Source organism: Clarias gariepinus, chromosome 7 (assembly GCF_024256425.1).
Source record: "Clarias gariepinus isolate MV-2021 ecotype Netherlands chromosome 7, CGAR_prim_01v2, whole genome shotgun sequence".
Classification (NCBI taxonomy): Eukaryota; Metazoa; Chordata; class Actinopteri; order Siluriformes; family Clariidae; genus Clarias; species Clarias gariepinus.
Window position 1 is genome coordinate 867,281 of NC_071106.1, and position 25,109 is coordinate 892,389.

The 25,109-nt window shown below is 45.1% G+C and overlaps 1 protein-coding gene across 2 annotated transcripts in view; it reads right to left on the minus strand.

Annotated features, from left to right (window-relative positions):
* Positions 1-34: 34 nt before the first annotated feature.
* The window catches only part of trpm7 (transient receptor potential cation channel, subfamily M, member 7), a 32,826-nt gene continuing 7,751 nt past the window's right edge, over positions 35-25,109 (minus strand). The window contains exons 2-40 of one of the 2 annotated variants that reach the window (XM_053499909.1): positions 24,947-25,026; positions 23,560-23,598; positions 23,183-23,411; positions 22,803-23,016; positions 22,154-22,278; positions 21,739-21,910; positions 20,103-20,277; positions 18,915-19,038; positions 18,713-18,785; positions 17,488-17,588; positions 17,159-17,293; positions 16,979-17,032; positions 16,753-16,893; positions 16,449-16,580; positions 16,003-16,280; positions 15,687-15,915; positions 15,399-15,551; positions 13,029-13,172; positions 12,494-12,622; positions 12,154-12,405; positions 11,895-12,069; positions 11,587-11,725; positions 10,944-11,128; positions 10,704-10,836; positions 9,103-9,722; positions 6,977-7,059; positions 6,768-6,846; positions 5,595-5,668; positions 5,415-5,455; positions 5,291-5,316; positions 5,112-5,165; positions 4,955-4,999; positions 4,779-4,844; positions 4,221-4,504; positions 2,157-2,239; positions 1,794-1,999; positions 1,558-1,609; positions 1,343-1,449; positions 35-942 (exon numbers count right to left, since the gene is read on the minus strand). In XM_053499909.1, the coding sequence (XP_053355884.1) occupies positions 809-942; positions 1,343-1,449; positions 1,558-1,609; positions 1,794-1,999; positions 2,157-2,239; positions 4,221-4,504; positions 4,779-4,844; positions 4,955-4,999; positions 5,112-5,165; positions 5,291-5,316; positions 5,415-5,455; positions 5,595-5,668; positions 6,768-6,846; positions 6,977-7,059; positions 9,103-9,722; positions 10,704-10,836; positions 10,944-11,128; positions 11,587-11,725; positions 11,895-12,069; positions 12,154-12,405; positions 12,494-12,622; positions 13,029-13,172; positions 15,399-15,551; positions 15,687-15,915; positions 16,003-16,280; positions 16,449-16,580; positions 16,753-16,893; positions 16,979-17,032; positions 17,159-17,293; positions 17,488-17,588; positions 18,713-18,785; positions 18,915-19,038; positions 20,103-20,277; positions 21,739-21,910; positions 22,154-22,278; positions 22,803-23,016; positions 23,183-23,411; positions 23,560-23,598; positions 24,947-25,026 (5,565 nt within the window). In that variant the 3' untranslated portion in view covers positions 35-808. Of the gene's footprint in view, positions 943-1,342; positions 1,450-1,557; positions 1,610-1,793; positions 2,000-2,156; positions 2,240-4,220; positions 4,505-4,778; positions 4,845-4,954; positions 5,000-5,111; positions 5,166-5,290; positions 5,317-5,414; positions 5,456-5,594; positions 5,669-6,767; positions 6,847-6,976; positions 7,060-9,102; positions 9,723-10,703; positions 10,837-10,943; positions 11,129-11,586; positions 11,726-11,894; positions 12,070-12,153; positions 12,406-12,493; positions 12,623-13,028; positions 13,173-15,398; positions 15,552-15,686; positions 15,916-16,002; positions 16,281-16,448; positions 16,581-16,752; positions 16,894-16,978; positions 17,033-17,158; positions 17,294-17,487; positions 17,589-18,712; positions 18,786-18,914; positions 19,039-20,102; positions 20,278-21,738; positions 21,911-22,153; positions 22,279-22,802; positions 23,017-23,182; positions 23,412-23,559; positions 23,599-24,946; positions 25,027-25,109 lie in introns of those variants that run through there. The other variant, XM_053499910.1, reaches the window with a different exon arrangement.

A 25,109-nucleotide genomic window follows, 5' to 3' on the forward strand; every position in this document is an offset into this window, starting at 1 on the left:
TTGTCTTTATTATACACAGACACAAACACACAGGTTTAGTTTTTGTATTGTTTATTTGTTTACATGATACGTGGTACAAAAAAACTCCAGAATGTCCTCCCATCATCGCTCCTAAATAAAATACACTCATTCAGATTTTATCTCTTCAGAACTCTGCCTTACTCAGCTACTTAAAATCTCAGACGCCATGTACAATAAAATAATATTAATTAAAATAATAAAAAAATAATAATAATAAAGATAATATAGTACCTCTGTAACATTATTCATGTGTTTGCACATTGGACAAAATTAAAACTGTAAAAACTGCATTGCAATTTGCCCAGTTTAAATGATCTGTGCGTGTGTGTGTGTGTGTGTGTGTGTGTGTAAGATACTGGAGTCGTATAAAAAGAGGACACGTCTCGTGTAAGTCTCATAGTGTTGATCCACAGTCAGTACTGACGTGAGATTTGTTCCGCGGCGCGGCGTTCGAGATCGACGATAGAAACATCAAAATAAAATCATCTCTTAAAAAACTCTTTAAAATCTTTACAACATGGTGTCACTTTAGCCCCGCCCACTGAGACGCAGTAGTACTGGAACAACTACTCACAATTCCAAAGCCCCACCCCCATCCCGGACACACACACACACTTGCATTACTTCCTGTTTGTGTCGACGTCACACACTCGCTCAGACAGACAGACGGACAGACAGACGCTCTTTGTGTCTCTTTGGAGGGTTTCCAGTCCCCACACAGATGTGGGTTTCCAGGTGCTGCTTCAGCATGTGTGTGTGTGTGTGTGTGTGTGTGTGTCTCTGTGTCTCACAGCATTAAGCGCATAGAAGGACGCTGTTCTTTAGCCCCGCCCACTGTCTGTGTGGAAGCAACTGGGCTTTCTGTTTGATCGTCCTGCTGCAGCGTCACTTTCTCCGGCGTGTAGTCGTTCCGCTTCAGGTCTGAAACACACACACACACACACACACACACACACACCTTTACATTTAAAAGTCAACAAATCAAGCCAAAGAGGTGTGGTCTCTATTCTTCTTAGTTAGTGAAGAGGGCGTGGCTTATGGTTAGTGCGCCCATCTCACTGAAGTGGGCGTGGCTTGTTTTTTTGTTTCGCGCGCACACTCGCTCTCGCGCGCACACTCGCTCTCGCGCGCACACTCGCTCTCGCGCGCACACTCGCTCTCGCGCGCACACTCGCTCTCGCGCGCACACTCGCTCTCGCGCGCACACTCGCTCTCGCGCGCACACTCGCTCTCGCGCGCACACTCGCTCTCGCGCGCACACTCGCTCTCGCGCGCACACTCGCTCTCGCGCGCACACTCGCTCTCGCGCGCACACACTCACCAGGCAGTTTGAGTTTGCGGCAGCAGGAGTTACAGTGGTGTTTAGTGCGGAAGTTACGTATGGCATCATCACCCAGATTCGCCGGACCGAACACCATATCATAAGACCTGTAACACACACACACACACACACACACACACACACACTTAACACAACAGTCTTAAGACCAGTAATGAAGTCATGGTGGAGTGTGTGATCAGCAGAGAGTGTCTCACCCTTTCTCTCCACTCTTAATGACTGATGGATCAGTTAGAATCTCACCAACACCTGCAACACACACACACACACACACACACACACACACACACACACGTGTTATCATGAAAAAAGTTCTGGTCTCACAGTGACTGGCTCTGACCTGAAGTAATCCAATCTGTTAGTGATGGTCTTCAGGCTGTGTGTGTGTGTGTGTGTGTGTGTGTGTGTGTGTGTGTGTGTGTCTCCGTCTCACCCTGTAGGTCCAGCACCAGCAGCTCCCCGCGTGTGTACTCGTAGGTCCAGTGGCTGAAGGCCAGCATCGTCTCCTCCAGCAGGTTGGTGGGGACGATCTCGTCCCCGTTGTTGTTGTTGAACTTGCGGAACTCTCCGGTGATACACTCCTCTATCGCAAACCACTGTCCTGCTGAGTGACAGTACAGGAGGAACACCTCCAGGAACCTACACACACACACACACACACCACCAATGATTAAAGTCAATGTGAATCTTAGATTATTACATGATGCCTGTTTTATCATTCTTACAATTAAAGTCAAGTACTAGTTATAAAGTAGGTGATCCTGTGTGTGTGTGTGTGTGTGTGTGTGTGTGTTACCTGGGTGAGTAGGGGATCGTTTTGGGTCGGACTTGATTGAAGGCGAAGGTGAGCTTCTGAGCTGCTCTCTGCTGTTGGATCTCCTGTTTGGACACACACACACACACACACACACACACACACACACACACACAAAATCAGAAATACTATCATCTTGGCCAAGCATTGAAATAATAATACTCAATTAGACTGGGTTATTATTGAAAAAGCCTTGTCACGGCCATACAGTCCTATCGAGCACCTGTCTCAGTGCTTAGAAATAACCATAAATCCTATCATGAAGCACTCGAGAGAGGTCTGGGCCAAGATTCAAAAGATGCATAAATTATCACAATGTAAACAACCATACTCTTCTTTATGGTATAATTCTGCTATTTGTATTGGGAAATCACCCATATATTGGAAGAATATATTGTGTACTGTGATAGACTTGTTTGAACAGGGTGTGTTTATGTCTTATAATAATCTTGTACAGAAATATAATTTAAAGGGAAAAGATAACTGCTGGAAATATCTTCAAATTAGGAATTGAAGATAGTTTTGGATTGTTCAATTATTTAGCCTTTATGGCACTAAACTTTAAATATCTTGAGCAAATGGCTTGGAACAACAATACCATTATTACCAATTTTCTCCCCAATTTAGTCGTGTCCAATTCCTCCTTGTCACTAGGGGGCTCCACATTAAGGCTACTACTACCACTCAGTCGGGAGGGCGAAGACCATACGTGTTTCCTCCAAACCACATGACGTCAGCCGACCGCATCTTTTCGAACTGCTCGCTCACGCACCGTTAGGGGCGGAGTAACACACTCAGAGGAAAGTGCTAGCCGCTCCTTCCGCGTGCGTGAGCTCACAGACGCCCCTGATTGGCTGTAGAGTCGTGATTAATGTGGGAGCACAAAGTACCTCTCATCCCTCCCCTCTGAGAGAGCTCGGCCAATCAGCTCTCTCTGTGCCTCCGGCTGTGAGAGGAAAACAGCATCACCCGAGGATCGAACCAGCGCTCCCCGGATGATAGGGCGAGAACTTTACCACTGCGCCATTTTATCTGCGCGTATTTTACATTCTAACACTGCAGGAGACAAAACAGTACAGGACAGGACACAGGACTCACCTTTACATTCTGTTTTTTATTTTATATTAAGTCGAGTCTGAGAATAAATTAAAAGGATTTGAAAAAATATTTGGGTTTGAACTATAAAAATTGTCTTTTTTTTTTTTGACCACATCCAAAATAAATTTTTTTCACTAGGGCTGCACGATATTAGGAAAATATGCGATATGCAATATTGTTGTTGAATATTGCGATAACGATATTTCTTGCAATACAACATTTCCCTAGAGAAATGCAATTATTATTATTATTTGCTTTTTGTTTAAAAATCATTTATATATGTAATGATCATACTAAAATAAACAGGTAATAGATATTCGTCTGATGTAATTAAATCTGATTCAGGATAAAAAGAAACTATATGTAAGGAAGTTGCAAATATTTAGACTTCAAAACACTATGTAAGACTTAAAACCCTGGGCAGATATCCTGATCTCTGGTTTGCTGTTACCATAGACCTGCCAACACAATGTGAACTACTTTCAAACGTTACTTTTTATGTATGTGAAGAAACAAGCGTGTTAACAGAAAAGTTCAACTTATATTTCTCAGAATAAACTATGTAAAGGAAATTTATATCTGTAATTAAAACCCTAATAAACACACAGCTTCAGCTCCTAATGTCTGTGAACTGATCCAGTGAAGGATGAATAAGGAAGATCATGATTGTATAAAGAGGCGTTGGCTCCGTCAGGCTCTGATGAGAAACTATGGAACAGATGAGAGAAAACACGCCTACAGACACTCACTTCTGTTCTCTTATTATAAACGCAAAAATAAAAACTAACTGATGATGTAACGACTACAAAAAGTTTGGAGACTGGAGTTCTGTAACACGCCACCAGATGGCAGCAGAGTCACAGAGAGATCCTCAGGGTGTCTGGAGAGTGTGTGTCGCTAGGAGAGTTAGCACAGTTTCTGTGTGTGTGTGTGTGTGTGTGTGTGTACCCTCAGACAGAGGTGCAGGACGGTCTCCTCTTTGTAGACGCTCTGCCAGGTGTTGATGACGTCGGGTAAGAAGGACTTGACGATGTACAGGTGTCCAGGTTTGAGGATGTCGTACTCGGACCAGGTACACAGAACCTTCAGCGCCCGCCGCAGGCCGCCGCCCATTTCCTCCTTACTCAGGAACTCGATCTTAGCACACAGGCCGCGCTGCGCCCACGACGACATGCTGTTGTTGATGTTGGTAGGAGAGCTCTCCTCCAGACGGTACACTGTTACCGGCTCTCCTACACACACACACACACACACACACACACACACACACACACACGTTTTATAAAACAAAGAAAGACACAAAGAATACACGGGCACGACTACGTCATTAAACTGGGCATAAAAACAAAGAAAACAGGTTGAACTCGTGACTGAAAACCAACTCTACTCAGAGATAACCAATCAGAACGAAGGGGCGGTGCTTTCTATAATGGCCACGCCCCTTATGATGAATGCCCAGATTAATGATGAGGTCGAAGGTGAGGAAAGGTAGTTACTCAGTCTTACCTCTAGGGGGCACAGGGGTGAAGGGGATGCTCTGGGACAACCTCATGAGGTTATTACGCTCCACCGCTACCACACACACACACACACACACACACACACACACACAGAGGTGAGATAAAATCACAAAAAAGGAGTTGAGGGTCACAAAACTTTGTAGACCTGATCATGTGACTCACCTGAGTACTGATACCCCTCCATGGGCTTAAAGGGAGAACCGATCGCTGGGGGGGGATGGAGACAGAGAGAGAGAATGAGAGAATGTGGTGTGTGTGTGTGTGTGTGTGATGTGTATATGGTGCAGTAGAGCGTGTCAGCCAGCAGGGGGAGACTTACAGTCCTTGCGTGTACTCAGAGGACTGTGACGGGTCGGGAACAGGACTACTGGAGCTGTAACACACACACACACACCAGCAGGGTTATACAGGTTATGATGCCTAACTATACGTGTGTGTGTGTGTGTGTGTGTGTGTGTGTGTGTGTGTGTGTGTGTGTAATAAACTGTGCTGTCTCACCGTTGGTGGCGTCTTCCACTGGATTCCTGCAAAACACAACAAACATTACACACTGTATCAATGAATGAATGAGTGTGTGTGTGTGTGTGTGTGTGTGTGTGTGTGTGTGTGTGTGTATACTCACACATTGCTGCTGGCCTGCACTGATTTTCCCTGAGCTCTTTCCTGCACAGGAAACACAAGAAGGAGGGTTAGTGTGCAAACACACACACACACACACACAGAACACATAAGGAAATAATTGCATTGTGTGTATTAAATGCCTGGTGAGTGTGTGTGTGTGTGTGTGTGTGTGTGTGTATACCAGTAGCAGAGCTGCTCGTGGGTCCTCATGAACATCCTCCGCTGACACTCGACTCCTGTCCCTCTTACTCAGACCTGACACACACACACACACACACACACACACACACGTGTTATATTCAAGTACTTAATCATGTGACTAGAGCTCGTTATAATAGTTTAATAGTCACATGACCAGGGCTCATGACAATATTTAAATAAATAAATAAAAACAACACTTGATCACGTGACCGGGGCCTGTAACAACACTTGATCACGTGACCGGGGCCCGTAACAACACTTGATCACGTGACCGGGGCCCGGTATAACACTTGATCACATGACCGGGACCCTGTATAACACTTGATCACGTGACCGGGGCCCTGTATAACACTTGATCACGTGACCGGGGCCCTGTATAACACTTGATCACGTGACCGGGACCCTGTATAACACTTGATCACGTGACCGGGGCCTGTAACAACACTTGATCACGTGACCGGGGCCCGTAACAACACTTGATCACGTGACCGGGGCCCGTAACAACACTTGATCACGTGACCGGGGCCCTGTATAACACTTGATCACGTGACCGGGGCCCTGTATAACACTTGATCACGTGACCGGGGCCCTGTATAACACTTGATCACGTGACCGGGGCCCATGTCCGAGTCACAGAAGCTACACGTGTGAAGAGTTCGTGTATCGGGCTCGAGTTCACACACGACATCACTGACTACAGAGTTAATTTATAAACAGATTCGGTTTGTTTAACCTCCGAACAACAACTTTCACACACTTCATACATTCATCTTCAGTAATAACCACGTGTTCGTCCACGTCCGTCTCTACTGACTACTCTCACAAAACATTAACTTTATATCTGATTACACACACACACACACACACGTCAGATGTATAACCCAAATACACCTTTAACAACTAAGGTGTCACTGGGGGTGTGTGTGTAATAATTGAGGCTGAGGGTGTGTGTGTTATTAATTTATTATTAAACAGCAAATGAAGAAAAACGACTTACAGTTTTAATCAGTCGTGTGTTTCAGTGAGTTTATATTTAACTAAATATCTACATTTAAAATAACATTTAGTGTTTAGGAAAAATATTTACAGTTAACGTTTATGTGTGTGTGTGTGTGTTGTGTGTGTGTGTGTGTGTGTGTGTGTATACACGTACTTGGCTGCAGAAACGTGGGGTTTTTGTCGAGCTCTGTAAAACCAGAGTAAGAGTTCACTGTCCTCATATGGCCCTCCCCCTGTAACACACACACACACACACACACACACAGGTTAAAGGTGATGGTCACATGACTTGGATACTTTCCATCCGGTATTGAGTGTGTGTGTGTGTGTGTGGGTGTGTGTGTGTGAGTGAGAGAGAGAGACCTTGCTGCTGTGACTGAGCTGCCTGCAGCCCACAGAGCTCTGCTTAGGAGATGACCTTTGACCTTCTGAGTCTTCCTTATGACCTGTCAGAAACAGAGGAATGTGTGTGAACAATGCACATCGCACGCATGGCCTCTTAAACATCAACTTACTCACACACACACACACACTTGAGTAACAGTTAATCTAACACTCATTATGTAACACCAGTGTGGACTTTACACCACTTCTAACCACACCAGCTGTCAATCAACACACATTTAGAGGATTATTACCCTGTGTGTGTGTGTGTGTGTGTGTGTGTGTGTGTGTGTGTGTGTGTACAGTGCTGTCACTCCCTATAGCTGGAGCACTGAGCTCTCGGTTAAAGTGTTAAAGGAGAAAAATGCAGTAAAGACCAGAACACACCACGTCCAGATCATCAGACTTTAAAATCCTAAAAAACCTCCTCATCGTCACACGACTCGTCTATAAAACATTTATTATACTATTTTAGATTTTCTTCATTTTTAAAACAAAACTGTCCCTGATTTAATAACTGTTTGTTGTTAACTAATGTTGTTAAACAATAAAGACACTTACATACAGAGAGAGAGAGAAAAGGAATATCACCTGCTGCAGAACCAGAATCTCACACACACACACACACACCATGAACTACCTGTGAGGGGAATCTGATCAATAACACCATAGTACAACTTTAAGAAAATGGATGTTGAGTTCATTACTGTTCATTACATTAACACTACAGTTGTTAGTCTACTTTCTGTCACTAGAGGGCGCTGTAACAGGTCTAACACTGAGAACAGCGCATGAGACCTGCGGATTTCTGTCCTCAACATTAGGACCATCGACCAATCAGGTTTCAGCAGGTCATGCAGACAGAGTTGGACCCATGTGGCTCGTGTCCTCAAAATAAAAACACTGTGGTTACTAATCTGGGCTTGAAGACAAACGTTTAAAATGAAGAGAAATGTTTGTTTTTCTGTAAAACAAAATCTGTGATAATGACAAAAGTGTCACATCCACAGCAGTGACATCATTAAACCGGAAAAGCACATTAACATCTAATTCACATTAACATCACCTCTCTCGCGCGCGCACACACACACACACACAGCTGGGTATGTCCCAGTCATCATACACTCACACTACGCACACACTCACCCATGTGAATCTGCTGTACATTTATAACACATTAACACCAATGTTACAGAATACAGCGGTCATGGTTTATATATACACACACACACACACACACACACACACACTAAGGGGTGTGACGGCGGTGATGACACGGTGCACTGCTGTGAGGTTCACGCAGCACTGAGTGATGAGATCAGTGAGGTCCACCTGACGAGGCTACATGGACTAAAACTGAACTGAGACCCTGGGTGTGAAGTCGTCCTGAGGAGGACACACACACACACACACACACACACACACACACACACACACACACACACACACACACACACACACACACACACACACACACACACACAACGCTGCCAAGTCAGAAGTTAAGGTTGTCCTGCCCCGTGTTTCATTCTTTCTTACTTTTTAACATTGTATTGTTTCTACTTTATAATTTTTCTCCGTTCCCTCAGAGCCAAGCTTCGTCTCAGTTTCATTGTCCTCTCATTTCTAATGTTTCTTGACTGTTCTTAAATGTTTTTTCCCCCTCCGTCCCCAGTTTATAGAACACGAGTACTTGGTGTATTCCAGATGTTTCCACGCGTTCCCCTGTTCCCGCTTCTAATGCGCCTATTTTAAACATTCCTCACTTTCCTGTTCCTGTCCCTATCTTTACGTTACTTCACACTTTCCTTCTTTCAGAGTTTCCAGGCTTCTTGTTTGCTTGTTTCCTTCTTTTCAGTCTCCGTCTCCTACTTCTTGTTCAGAATTTCCCATTGACCCGAGCCTCCGCTTTCCTTCACAAATCTACTGAGTCTTTCCACTTCATTTGTTCTGGAAGATTCCTTGTTGCTTAAAAACAACTTGTTCTTAGTGTCAATGATACGAGTGGAGGTGTTTGATAACTGATGGACTGAGTGGTTGTGTTTACATCAGTGTTGTATAAAGTAAATAAAGCAGGTTATCTGACCATCTATTGTAATACTCACCCACAAACGCCCCAAACTCCACAGCAGCCTCGGGGGGAGAGTGAGTCCGGCCCGTGTGTGTGACGTGTGTCTGTGTGTGCGCGAGTGTGTGCACGCTGCTTGGTTGCGTAGGGGTGCTGACGAAGAAGGTGGCCGATGCGCCGCGAACATTCGGCGGGTTCCTGTCTCCGGCATCATCCGGCTGGATGAGTGCGTGCGTGTGCGCGACGCCACCGAAGTACCCGGCCTCCGGGGGACACGCCGGCCTCCTCTCGGGCCTCGTCGCCAGCTCGGCTCTCAGACGCGCCCCTTCGGAAGCTCCTCGCCCAAACAGCGAGTCCGCCATGTTGGAAGGGGGCGGATAGACGCTCCTCTGAACCAGGATGGAAGCTTTGGAGGGCGGGACGGCGTCCACGCTGCCAGGCACCACGTTCTTGGACAGGCTCAGTTCCCGCGTGATCTCATTATGCACTTTGCTGGCTTCGGAAGCTCGCTGTGCCGTCAGAGCCTTCAGAGTGTCCACAGTCAGAGCGGACAGGTCCTGCAGGTGACCGATCTGAGAGTCCAGAGAGTGCAGAGACCGCTTTATAAAATTCACCCTGTTCCCCACCTCCCTCAGCTGGATGCTCATCGTCTCCACCCTGCAGAAACCAGAACAAACAGGCTCTGTAAAGAGGAATCTCAAGACCGTCAGACTGATGTGTGGTGTACACCTGATGGAACGGCTTTAAACTGCAGCGGTGTAGCAGCTACTGCACATACACACACACATATATATATACACACACACACATATATATATACACACACACACATATATATACACACACACACACACATATATATATATACACATAAAAATAGAAACTTTACATTACTAAAGTTGCCATGAGGCAGTGTTTGGTGGTGTAAAGTTGCCATGCAAGAGTGTTTGGTGGTGTAAAGTTGCCATGCAAGAGTGTTTGGTGGTGTAAAGTTGCCATGCAAGAGTGTTTGGTGGTGTAAAGTTGCCATGCAAGAGTGTTTGGTGGTGTAAAGTTGCCATGAAGCAGTGTTTGGTGGTGTAAAGTTGCCATGAGGCAGTGTTTGGTGGTGTAAAGTTGCCATGCAAGAGTGTTTGTTGGTGTAAAGTTGCCATGAGGGAGTGTTTGTTGGTGTAAAGTTGCCATGAGGGAGTGTTTGTTGGTGTAAAGTTGCCATGAGGCAGTGTTTAATGGCGTAAAGTTGCTATGCAGGAGTGTTTGGTGGCGTAAAGTTGCTAATCAGGAGTGTTTGGTGGCGTAAAGTTGCTAATCAGGAGTGTTTGGTGGCGTAAAGTTGCTAATCAGGAGTGTTTGGTGGCGTAAAGTTGCTAATCAGGAGTGTTTGGTTGCGTAAAGTTGCTATGCAGGAGTGTTTGGGGGCGTAAAGTTGCTATGCAGGAGTGTTTGGGGGCGTAAAGTTGCCATGCAGGAGTGTTTGGTGGCGTAAAGTTGCTAATCAGGAGTGTTTGGTGGCGTAAAGTTGCTAATCAGGAGTGTTTGGTGGCGTAAAGTTGCTAAACAGGAGTGTTTGGTGGCGTAAAGTTGCTATAAACAGTATGTGAATGTTGTTGATCGATGCTGGGTGTTGGTGCTGCTAACCGGTCAGAGGTTAATCTGATCCTCTCTTCACTCCCAGAGTGGAACTTGTCGTCTTTCTCGTGGAAATACGTCTCCACACACTGCTCCTCAAAATCGTGCAGCTTCTTCTGGTCCTCTTCATTCAGGAAGAGCTCTGCATGTGGAAAGAGCATCAGTATGGGTTTGTGTGTGTATATATTCAGGAGCTAAGCGCGTGCACAAGTGTGTGTATAAGGTAAGTGTTTGGTGTGTGTGATGTACTTCGTCCGTAAGCACTGCTGTCCTTTTTCCTGCTTTTGCAGAGGAAGCGGATGAGTGAGGCGATGTGGCAGAAGATAATTAGTGGAGGAGGGAGGACGGGTTTATCATGATACGCCATGATGAAGTGGTAACGCTGATACTTCCACACCAGGTTAGACATGGACATCACCTGCAGGTACACGTTACTGAGGGGACGGATGGACAGACAGACACACACAGGTTTAGGTAAATGTTGTTACTGATATTATGATGATAAAAAAAATACTGAAGTTTACTGCATTTGATCAAAAACTAATGAGGTGTTTAGAACCAGAAAAAAAAGAGGATTAAGAGTTTACAAGTGTAAATTAGGACAGGTTTGTTAATGTAAAGGTGGTGTTTGGATGATGTGAAAGGTGGTGTTTATTCTCACAACACTCACTCAGAGGTGGATTTATTAGTTTAAATTTGGTATATTTATGTAAACATGCTGCAGATGTGACTTTACAGGCGTAAAGGTAATATAGAGTAGGATTTGTTAATGTAAAGTTAATATATGATGGTGTTTAAAGGTGTAAAGTTTAACACAGGGTTGGGTATAAGTGTGAAATGTGAGTGTGTGTGTGTGTGTGTGTGTGTGTGTGTGTGTGTGTGTGGTGCTCACTTGAAGAAGGCGATGAGCAGGTTGACCATCAGGATGTACTGTATGAAGAGGTAGACGGCCTGTAGAGCTGGAGTTAACAACACCCCCGGCCCGCACAGTTCCTTAATGTGGGGCTCTGTGTTGCTGTTGTTAGCACACACTGTTTTTCGCACACACACACACACACACACACACACACACAATGATAAATACAAACCCGATGTGTGTGATGTTGCAGTTACATCATCAGCATGATTCAGAGGATAAGACCTTCACCATACTGGTCATGCTCCAATGAAAACCCACTGAAGGAGTGTGTGTGTGTGTACCGTCAATCTCGTAGGCGTACACCTCCCCATACATCATCCAGTAGGGCTGGAAGACGACGTCGACGATGAGGGACCACTGCGGCGTGGAGTTGGGGTAGAGGATGGCTTTGCGTGGAACGCCGTACGTCACCAGCACCACCAGCATGATGACCACGATGTAGAACATGTTCGCCACCTGCTCACACAAACGTCACCATGAAGATCCTCTAATCGCCCTAATATAACGTCCTGATGTGACCTGGGTGTTCTTCCCTCTCACCATCTTGCCGATCATCATGACGTACGGCCCGGCCTGCTGGTTGACTGCCAGGATGTCGAGGAGCCGGACGTACCAGAAGATGATGTTAAGGCAGTAGACGGTCCTCCCGACGATGGCGATGTCGCCCGGACCGAGGCGAAGGCCGAAGCCCACCGCGAACATCACGATGGCGATGAAGTCAGAAGTGTTGAAATAATCGTTGAACCAGACTTTGATCTTCTGGCTGATCTTTCCTCCTTCTGACATGAACATCTACACAGGGAACGCGAGAACTGATTTACAGATCTGTGCATGTGACTCTGTAAGTGTGTGTGTGTGAGAAAGTATATTGTGTGTGTACCTCACGTATTTTTTCAATGGCGGAGGTGAAGATGTACAAGATGACGGCCCACTCCTGTGGCGACGGAAAGCTTGGCAACTTTACCAACACCACATACGAGTAGAGCATCAGGAAGCCCAGATAGAACAGCTAAAACACACACACACACACACACAGACACACACAGTACATCTAGTAAACACACTACCTAGGAAACAGCATCATTTGGGACAAAGCCTTAAAATAACACTAATGATGCATAAATAACCACAAACACACGTCTTTCACACTCTCTTTCCCACCATTTGTCTAGCAGTAAAGTTGTTCTTACAGTGTGTGTGTGTGTGTGTGTGTGTGTGTGCACGCGTGCGTGTGTGAGAGGCTCAGGGCATTTTTCCAGCACCTTTATCTTTGTTAAAGGTGATAGCATCAGTAAGACGTGCTGTTCACAAACTCAGAGTGTTATAGGAGTTACACACACTCTTATCTACTACTATCTAACACACACACACACACACACACACACAAAATCACGAGAAGGCTGTTGTTCACACACCGTGTTGGTCCAGAACTTGACGATGGGGGCGTGGTAGAAAGCGTAGAACTTGCGTGTGATGGGCAATCGACGTGAACGTATGAGAACCTCGGCCTCGTTCTTCAGCTCCTCGTGTTCATTCATGCGGGAGTCCTTGAATACGTCCTGAACACACACACACACACACACACACGGTGGTTAGCATCTTGGTTCATTCCTCATTTGTTTATAAAGATTATTTCAGATGTCTCTAATTTACAGTACCTACAGTTGCTCAATATTTAGTTTTTAGGGGCCCTCGATCACAGGCACCCAAGTTTCTTAATATTTCGTTTTTAGGGGCCCTCGATCACAGGCACCCAAGTTTCTTAATATTTCGTTTTTAGGGGCCCTCGATCACAGGCACCCAAGTTTCTTAATATTTCGTTTTTAGGGGCCCTCGATCACAGGCACCCAAGTTTCTTAATATTTCGTTTTTAGGGGCCCTAGATCTCAGGCACCCAAGTTTCTTAATATTTCGTTTTTAGGGGCCCTCGATCACAGGCACCCAAGTTTCTTAATATTTCGTTTTTAGGGGCCCTCGATCACAGGCACCCAAGTTTCTTAATATTTCGTTTTTAGGGGCCCTCGATCACAGGCACCCAAGTTTCTTAATATTTCGTTTTTAGGGGCCCTAGATCACAGGCACCCAAGTTTCTTAATATTTCGTTTTTAGGGGCCCTAGATCACAGGCACCCAAGTTTCTTAATATTTCGTTTTTAGGGGCCCTCGATCACAGGCACCCAAGTTTCTTAATATTTCGTTTTTAGGGGCCCTCGATCACAGGCACCCAAGTTTCTTAATATTTCGTTTTTAGGGGCCCTCGATCACAGGCACCCAAGTTTCTTAATGTTTCGTTTTTAGGGGCCCTCGATCACAGGCACCCAAGTTTCTTAATGTTTCGTTTTTAGGGGCCCTCGATCACAGGCACCCAAGTTTCTTAATGTTTCGTTTTTAGGGGCCCTCGATCACAGGCACCCAAGTTTCTTAATATTTCGTTTTTAGGGGCCCTCGATCACAGGCACCCAAGTTTCTTAATATTTCGTTTTTAGGGGCCCTAGATCACAGGCACCCAAGTTTCTTAATATTTCGTTTTTAGGGGCCCTCGATCACAGGCACCCAAGTTTCTTAATATTTCGTTTTTAGGGGCCCTCGATCACAGGCACCCAAGTTTCTTAATATTTCGTTTTTAGGGGCCCTCGATCACAGGCACCCAAGTTTCTTAATATTTCGTTTTTAGGGGCCCTAGATCTCAGGCACCCAAGTTTCTTAATATTTCGTTTTTAGGGGCCCTCGATCACAGGCACCCAAGTTTCTTAATATTTCGTTTTTAGGGGCCCTCGATCACAGGCACCCAAGTTTCTTAATATTTCGTTTTTAGGGGCCCTCGATCACAGGCACCCAAGTTTCTTAATATTTCGTTTTTAGGGGCCCTAGATCACAGGCACCCAAGTTTCTTAATATTTCGTTTTTAGGGGCCCTCGATCACAGGCACCCAAGTTTCTTAATATTTCGTTTTTAGGGGCCCTCGATCACAGGCACCCAAGTTTCTTAATATTTCGTTTTTAGGGGCCCTAGATCACAGGCACCCAAGTTTCTTAATATTTCGTTTTTAGGGGCCCTAGATCACAGGCACCCAAGTTTCTTAATATTTCGTTTTTAGGGGCCCTAGATCACAGGCACCCAAGTTTCTTAATATTTCGTTTTTAGGGGCCCTCGATCACAGGCACCCAAGTTTCTTAATATTTCGTTTTTAGGGGCCCTAGATCTCAGGCACCCAAGTTTCTTAATATTTCGTTTTTAGGGGCCCTCGATCACAGGCACCCAAGTTTCTTAATATTTCGTTTTTAGGGGTCCTCCATCACAGACACCCAAGTTTCTTAATGAGTGAGTGTGTTTAGTTTTTAGGGCATTCGATCACAGGCACCCAAGTTTTTCAGTATCTAGTATCCATATCTCTAGTGTACAGTCCTCTTAGTGTAACCAATTCTTGACATCGCTTTACAAAAATCAGGAAGTGACTGATTTAGATTTTAATGATACATAATAATTTAAATAAAGCAGAACAATGTTTAATGTCATGCACAGAAACTTTACACACACTGACGAGCTCTGTTACTTTCCACCGTCTTCGTTTGTTTGTGTGTGTGTGTGTGTGTGTGTGTGTGCTGTGACTAAAATCGAAAACACAAGTTTAGATCGGACAGAAGTTTGTCCTGTTTGAGCTCTGTTTAAAACACCCTACAGTCAGTGATGTTAGAGGAGAAGCTTGTGCTGTTCGTGATGAGTGTGTGCAGGACAGGAATGTGGAATATAAAAAGTGTGTGTGTGTGTGTGTGTGTGTGTGTGTACCATCTGTATGTCGTCAGGGCTCTGCAGGTTGTGCTCACTGTCCTCCATGGTCATCTGGTGAGCGTCCTGAGACTGAGGGACGTGTGCCATCTCCGCCTTACTCTTATACTCCAACATCAGGATAGCGGGGAACACCAAGATGCTCAAGATCACCTGACACACACAGACACACACACACACAGACACAGACAAACACACACATCAGAGAGTTAAGATTAATGTGAAGAATTAATGTGAGACAGTCAGACAATTGCAAAGACGGAGCGTGAGGCAGACAGAGAGCTCCACCTTGTACCAGGAGTTCTTGCGCATGTTGAGGCGACCCATCCAGATGTCAGACAGCAGCATCTGCGTGCACGTGTGAGCGACGAACGGCCGCAGGCGTGACGAAACGGCCAGGTTCAGACACGTGGAATTGCTCCAGTTCTTTAGCTCATAGGTCAGCAGCTTCATCGCCATCATCTCATCCTGCCGGAAGGACTGCTCCAACAGGTCCACCGCCAGCTGGCCAAACTCACTGACACACACACACACACACACACACAGTAAACAGACTGAAGTCCTGTAATATCTCAATGACACGTGGTGATGGACTCAGACTCACTTGGAGTACTCCTTGAGCTCCTCAGACATGTCGTCCACCACGTCGCTCTTCTTGGCCTCGTAGCTCATGGAGCGGCTCAGCTTGCAGGCAACGAGGGCCTTGGCCATGTTCTCCTCTCCGTGCTGCCAGAAGAACAGCGCCATCTTCTGCCGCTTCATCAGCACGGCCCACACCAGCAGCTCGTTAAACGGGTAGGGGAAGCGCCAGGTCTCCGGGTCGTCGATGTCCACGACCTCCTCCTTGCTCCGCCTGTGCTGGACGTCACCGCCCGAGTCCATCTGAGACACGGAGAGACAGACAGGTGGGCCTGAGGAATGGGTTGTATCAGGGACAATTAATCTGCAGTGACCCGAGCTTAGACGGGGAAGGGAGGAGGAAGAGAGACTAATGGGCGGGGAGACAGGTAGAGAGAGAGAGTGAAGTAGGTGAGACAGGTGTCACTCTACCCTCGGTTTGTAAGGCTGAGCCGTTTTGATGAAGTGGTTGTGCCGGGTTTTCTCCTTCTTGTCGGCCTGGATGCTGAAGGGCTCGTGACCTTTCCGCAGTGAGGGCGCGCTGGGGGGGCCGCGACCCGATCGCTACGGAAACCACAAGATACACTCAGTGCGTTTCTGATTTTCTGATCACGGCTGCTGATTAAAACACTCACTCACTGCCCCGTCTCCACTGTGAACACTGAGGTCATGTGACCTACGCCTCACTCACAGGGAGCGGACTGCTAGTGAGCTGGAGCGGCGGATGTGCAGTTACCCGCGTGTTGCCGTGCAGGTTGTTGTAGATGATCCTGAAGCGCTTGCGTGTGTAGTTACAGCGGTACGTCCCTCCCATCAGGTGCTCGATCACCAAACCCACATCGATCAGAGTCACCTTGTAGTTCGGAGGGAGGTTCCCCTGCAGGACGGTAAACATCAGTGTGGGTATCATCAAAAACAGCGTGTGTGTGTGTAAAGTGTGTGTGTGTGTGTGAGGTGTGTACCTGTTTAACATCTCTGACGAGCTGCAGCAACGTGGGGTTCGCAGGCAGTTGCTTCTATAAGATTAGAAAAAAAAAAGAACACTTTAAGACATGTCTCTGAGTGAAAGAAAATGTCAACAGTCAGGACATGGTCTCTGACACAATATCATCCTGTGTGTGTGTGTGTGTGTGTGTGTGTACCGTGTTGTAAAGCTCCTCCAGGCGTGAAACAGTGAGGAACCTGTGCATGCTCACACCGTTCTCGATTAGCAGCTTTACAAACTCCACACGGTCCATCACCAACGCGTCCAGCATGGCCTGTTCTAAAGAATCTACCTACACACACACACACACACACACACACACACACACACACACACAGTGTTTGATCCTGCAGACCTCTAGAAGTTTCCCATTCTCAGTAAAAACAGAAATGTGATTCCACATGGGTTTAAAGTTTCACTGGTTTTTCCAAAAAGTGACAGTTTAACCACACACACACACACACACACACACACACACACACTCACTAGTAACTTTTGTCCGTAAACAAAGACGTGATCTTTTGCGATGTCCACTCGGTTCCACGCCAGCGTCAGTACGAGCTGGTCAAACGCAGAAGCATCAGTGCCTGCACACACACACACACACACACACACACACACACACACACAGAGGTATGTCAGAGGCTTTATTTTGAATATAAACACGAGTTACTGTAATGACCTGATTTCTTATCGTTCTCTCTCTCAGAAATGAAACCACCAGCTGCTCGAGTCTGAGACACAGAAACACTGATTATTACTTTAAATCAGGACTGAACGATAAAAATAAATAAATAAAACTTTAATTTACAACAATTTAAACCACGATATTTAACTATCAAATTATGTATTCGAACATATTCATCATTTTTTTGTTTTACTGAACGACACTGATCATCCTAACCACACAGCGCTGACGGATTAAAGGTCCGATATAAACAGATAAACATCCTGTAACACACTTTATTATTATAACTACTTCAACAAGGCCTTTATTTTTTAATTACTTTATTGCACATCTTCGTTTATGGTCACACATTTCCTGTTGGGATGTGGCAACAAACCTAAATTCAAGGGTGAGTCAACAATTATCCGCATTCTTGCTGTAGAATAAATTTTACAATTTTTGTTTTTTTAACAAACAATTTTGCTTTTATAAAAGGCAAATCTATAATTTTTAAATATTATCTTCTTGCTTTTTCGATGCACTTTGTCCGTCTGTCAACAAGCTCTCGTATTTACTCGTTAAAAAAATGAGCTTTGAGCCACAAATGTACCACCGTCTTTAGTTCTTCATCAGAAGTGACCCTTCATCCTATCAGGGCTGCTTTCAGATTAGCGCTAATAAAAATAAATAAAAACCTTGAAGAAGCGATAAAACGTCACTGTTTCTTTATAATCCTACAGGTGGCGCTCTCAGAACTATTCACACATTTAGGGACACGATCACAGTGGACAGAACTATGGACCCCAGGGTGACCTGAAGCTCACAGGGAGCTCGTCCCTCTTTAACCATCATCAGACTGTGTGAGTGTGGAGGTTCTGAGTGGAGACTCTGAGTGGACCAGAAAGGAAACGCCGGTTTGGTGTGGACTGGGACCTTTGACTTTGTGCTCTGCTGCTGGAGCTCGGCCAAGGTCAACACGGAAAGTATGAAGAACAAAGCACGATCAGAGTGGAGAGACACACACACACACACACACACACGTACCTTTAAGCAGAGCCTTCAGGATGGCCACGTCAATGTCCTGATGTTCCTCTGAGCTGACATCAAACACAGTGATCTATCACACACACACACACACACACACACACACACACACACACACACACACCAGTCAAACCTCACAAGCTCAGAGTGATCATTATAAAGCTATGTATAAACTGTGTGTGTGTGTGTGTGTGTGTGTTACCAGCTCTTTGTTTTTCATACACTCCATGAGCGTCTGGAAGAGGTGCACAGCGTCATTCTGACTGAAGTTAAAGGTTTTCTTGATTGTCGCAATGATGTCCAGCTCAACACCGTCTGGAAGACTACTGTATTATCATACACACACACACACACACACACTCTTCAGTTATTTCTTTTATTATAAATATGGAAAAATTTAAGTGTAAGACAATTTTTGGGAGAAAAGGGACACAAGATGAAGGGGAAAAAAAGGTGAACTGGTGTGTGTGTGTGTGTGTGTGTGAGAGAGTGTGTGTGTGTGAGAGAGTGTGTGTGTGTGAGAGAGTGTGTGTGTGTGTGTGTGTGTGTGTGTGTGTGTGTGTGTGTGTGAGAGAGTGTGTGTGTGAAGGTGTTCAGGTTTTAGCTGTTGCTAGCGCTGCTATGAAATCCTCACACTGCGGGCGCTGACTGATGATGTCACGCCCTACACATGCGCAGAGGCACAAAGTCACACCAAATCCAATTAGCCTGTGCTCATTCAGGTCACATGACCATGCAGCGGAAATGTATCTGATCTGGGATCATGTGCGAAATTACGCAGATTCAATCTGATGTGTGTTTAGACAGCCCTGAAAAACCTAAAAATATATAATCAAACCAGATCTGTGTCACAATATAATAAAATCTGAATTTATCTTTATCTGAATCACTTCGAGTTTTTAATGTGAACGCAGCATCAGCATCTTTTTTTCCTTTTCCACACAAATCACATGGACAAATCTGATCTTTTTCACTTCTGTTCATGATTCTAAATCAGATCCATGTCTGATTATTTGCAGTTTGACCTCAGTCTAAAAAATCTAACTAGAATTCACATGAATAATTCAGTACAATGTCACATAGAGGTCACAGTGTGAACACGGCATAAAAACAGGATAAGAAGAAAACAAATCAGGGAAGGGCTGTACACCAGATTAGTGTGACTTTAGCAGGCAGTGTGAGCGCAGCACTAGAAGCACTTAACAAAAGGGCAGTGTAAAGTAGGACACAAGTGGGAACAAAGGGGACGAGTAAACTAGAAGACACCTAGAGAGTAGAAACACTAGACATTAAGTGAAGTACGTTAACGCTTTTAAAACATAAACAGGAGAAACAAACAGGGCTTTGAAAACGCACAAACCAACTGACTGTGTGTGTGTGTTTGAGTTACCCATCGTCCTCGGTTTGTTTATGGACAAAAGACAGGATGTCTGCAGCTCGCCCTGTCCCTTCACACACTACGACGGGGACAGGTGGACTCTCCTGCAGGTACTCCAGCACCGTCAGGATCACATTCGGTCCCCCTTCAAAGATCAGCGCTACCACTGGCACACCCTGCCCGATACCTACACACACACACACACACACACACACACACACACACACACACACACACACACACACAGAATTATAATACAGTTGCACACTAAACCAGGAATCCTTCAGACCATCCCATAAACCAGCACTGACTCAGGAACGATAAACTTTAGACAACAGAGTGCAGACACAATAACTCCGATTTATGGACAGTGAGGAACTTTAAACAGGAAGTAACTAATACAACTGAACACTTAGGGGGAAAAAAACAATAATAACTAAGTAATATAATTCTGTAATATAAGGACATGATGGTGTTGTTACCACACTGTTAGTGAGTAGTGGAAGTAGCAGGGGGACAAGGAAACTAGGGACACTAGAACAAAGCAAAAACACTAGAAACATGAAGAGAAGTCATTGTCCAAAACACTGTATTGGGGCTGATTTGATATATATTTTTTTTAACGTTATACATTTAATACAGAAAACCAATATCACTTCCCTAAAAATTGAGAGATGATTTTATATGTGTCCCAAAAACAGCCATTTATTAGCGTTTTACTGTCTCGCTTCAACCACATTTATGATTATTATAATAAAGAAATATAAATCATTTGCATTATGAGTATTGATACTAAAATTAGTTAAACTTATAGAAGCACATGTAAAACTAATTGCTTAAATTAAAACATTCCATGCAAAATAGATTTTTTGTTTAAATGCTCCAGATTACACACACACACACACACACACACACACACACACAGTATGCGGGGGGTAACCCTATGGTATGCGGATAAAAAAAAAAATCTTTATTTTATTCTGTTAAAAAAGATTTTTATAATCTACCCAATGATTATTCTTAACACACATGCACTATTAAATTCCAGGACGACCTCAGTGCTTTATGCGAGAGATTTTTCCTTGGTATTAGCTTAAAAATAAAAAGAACAAAAAAAACCTTTAGTGTCTGTAACCATGTTGCAATATCTTAATTTTGTTACACTTTTTCAGGTTTATGTCTCTTCATGTTAAATCTAAATTGGCCAAATTTTATCTGAATGATAAATAACTTCATTGAAAGATTTGAAGTAAAAAAAAAGTTAAAGACACTAAAACATAAAATGGCATGAAACTGTATTTAGCAAATGTGTTTCTTATTTGATAAAAATATAAATGTGTGTGCAGTTATAAATGCATTTACCAAAAAAACTAAGCACCGGTCGGGAGATAAAAAGCATTCAGTGTTATGAAAAATGGCGTTATATGATCTGAAAATTCACTTTTTAAATTAAACTTTTAAAGTCTCTAGCTCAGTGTCTCTAACACATTTGACTATGTAAGGTAACATTACAGTCTTTTCATTATTTTTTCGTTTTACTTGACATCATGTAAGATGATAAATAATTTACACATAAAGGGAATTTTCATTCTCATAACTGTTTATTGAACTAGTCCCGTGTGCTGAATGCGGTTACTAGGTGACGTACGTGCGTGTATCCTCTGCAGGTTGATGTGCTTCTCTAGCTCCCTCCGCAGGTTGACCTCGGCGCCGTACTTCCCCACCGTGCCGTCGTCCACCAGGATGAAATGCGAGTGCAGGTTATTCAACACATTCAGCTTACTCAGGGGGTTCAGGAGGGTCTGATAGGGGGCTACCACCTACACACACACACACACACACAATTATTAAATTGTCAAATACTTTATTTTAACATTCACTTAAATTTATATTTTCTACAAACACCACACACTCACAATACACACAAGCACGCTTTAGCATCACTGTTGCTTAGCAACCACATTCCCCTGTTGCTGAGTAAACACCAGGTAATAAGTGCGGCATGTATTCTAGGAAACTGTCGTTTGTATATGTATATAGATGTGTGTGTGTGTGTGTCTCACATCTCTCCCAATGAGGTCGTTACGGTTCTCGATCACACCCCAGGGGGCGATACCGATGGTGCAAATCTTCCGAGCAGAGCGGGTTGAGTGTTCCTTCAGCGCGTCTCCCACGTGCTTCGCCACACCTGCACACACACACACACACAAAATTAACACCTTACTTAAAATCAAACACACAGTCGAAATCCTTCATTATCATCATCATCATCATCGTCGTCATCATTACAGCACTGACCCACAGGAGCTAATGTGTGTTTTCAGTCTGAACAGAAATGACCAGATCATACAGTATGTGATAGTTATGTGTGTGTGTGTGTGTGTGTGTGTGTGTGTGTGCAGTAATAATGGTGTCTGCTCCTTTCATAATTGAGGCTCTGAATAGCGGTCATTAAGTGAGTGTGAGGTGTTATAATGTTTGTGCGTGTGTGTGTGTGCATTTGTGTGTGTTGGAGCAGAGGCATGATCAGGCGCCGGGATGGGAAAGGCGTGTGTGTGTGCGTGTGTGTGTGTGTGTGTGTGTGAGTGAGTGAATCCATACCTAAAGACCGCTGTGTGTTACAACAAGCACCTGGAGGTGCAGAGAGGCCGGAGCCAAGAGAGGGAGAGAGATGGAGTGCGTGTGTGTGTGTGTGTGTGTGTGTTCCCCTGCCTGTATTGACGCCCCCGGTGAGGATCCACGCCCCCGTGGTGACCGCTGCCTTGATGAGTCCCTTCCCCACCACCTGTTTGATGCGAGGATGAAGCTCGAAGTTCTGGATCCCTCCGTGGACCGAGATCAGGATCTTCGGGAGCTCCATCTGCCACTCCTTCAGCATCAACCTGAGGATCGCCTCGGGCCGGGAGTCGTACGACAGACGTACATACTGTACACACACACACACACACACACACACTTCTGTAAATAGAAAGCATCTAAACAAACACTCTAACTCTAAAATCTATAAATTCTGCTTCATTTAGATGCCAAGAGGTTAGTGAAACAAGTCGGTGTGTGTGTGTGTGTGTGTGTGTGTGTGTGTGCGTGTCCACCTTGGCTCTGTAAGAGTGTGATCCTCCCTGGAAGTTGATGATGCCGTAGGCGTCGGTGGGACTTTGCTCCGTGTGCCTTTCCATGCTCCATTCCTCTTGCTCCGCCCCTAACCTCGCCCCCAACCTTGTTCCTAACCCCGCCCCCTCACCCAGCTTCACATCCGAGTACTTCATCGCCAGACTCGCTGTGAACCCGGCGTGCTGCCGGACCAGCCGGCCGCAGCAGCACCTACATACACACACACACACACACACACACATACACACACACACACATATATATACAGAGAGAGAGAGAGAGAGAGAGAGAGTCTTAATACATATTCTATTTATCCGTCTGGAATTTGTGTAAACACACACACACTCGAGTCAGTCACCTGACGAGCTGCTGGCAGATCTGACATCCTGGAAGGCATCTGCAGAGAAACAGATCAGATCAGACAAAACATAAATATTCTGTATACAAGTATGATTCTCCTTAGTAATGATACACTCTACAGAACAGTGTGTGTGTGTGTGTGTGTGTGTGTGTGTGTGTGGTTAGCATGTGGTTCGCTCGGAGTGACCCTATAGTGGTGAGGGTTTGACCAGGTCTTGTTCCTCACAGGAAACCATAAGTTACGCAACAAACAGGAAACTGCTTCCACCAATCACACAGTAACTCTGAACAGGGCCGGGAATAAATGACGGAAAACCTCTCACACACACACACCGATCACCGGGAGATAAACTCGGTGATGGATTGACTTCGGAAACATGGCAGTTAAAATACACACACACACACACACACACATAAGAGAGAGAAAAGAATACAGTCAGGCATCAGAAACACACCGTGTGCAACTTAACAACCAATCAGGAGACACATCTCAAACAGAGAGGATCCTTCAGTCTAAGTACAGAGTTGAGAAGGTTAAAGACATCAGCTCCTCCCACCTGGGCGGAGACTAACAATCAAGTCTCTAGCTCCTCCTATTTATGCAGAATCATCCTGAAACAGCATCTCACACCTGAGTGTATTCAGACCATCTCCTCTTAATCAGGTGGCGTCTAAAGAACTTAAAATCCAATCTAGCTCCGCCTACCTGGGCGGAGTCAAACCACTAATCTAGGGAAAGTATACAGGTGCCTCAGGTAATGTACGTATAGGATGTACAGGAGGTGTTGGATCGAGCCAATCAGGATGCAGATCTGAGACTGAGGTGTGTACGAGCCAATCAGGACGCAGATCTGAGACTGAGGTGTGTACGAGCCAATCAGGACGCAGATCTGAGACTGAGGTGTGTACGAGCCAATCAGGACGCAGATCTGAGACTGAGGTGTGTACGAGCCAATCAGGACGCAGATCTGAGACTGAGGTGTGTACGAGCCAATCAGGACGCAGATCTGAGACTGAGGTGTGTACGAGCCAATCAGGACGCAGATCTGAGACTGAGGTGTGTACGAGCCAATCAGGACGCAGATCTGAGACTGAGGTGTGTACGAGCCAATCAGGACGCAGATCTGAGACTGAGGTGTGTACGAGCCAATCAGGACGCAGATCTGAGACTGAGGTGTGTACGAGCCAATCAGGACGCAGATCTGAGACTGAGGTGTGTACGAGCCAATCAGGACGCAGATCTGAGACTGAGGTCGAAGTGATTAGTAAACATTCCTGTGCATGTGTGAACCTGAGGACAGGAATGCTGGTGTGTAAATCTGAAAATCCACGACCCCCTCTGTGTGTGTGTGTGTGTGTGTGTGTGTGTGTGTGTGTGTGTGTACCTGTGTGGGTCCTTGGACACTGGCAGTATGTAGACACATTCCCTCTTGGTGAAAGTGCTCTCTATCCAGGATTTCTGGGACTGCAGGAAGACAAAACACAACATTCTCCATTACTAAGTGAAGCCCAACTGTCCACCTGCACAAAGTAATGGCACCCTCCTAC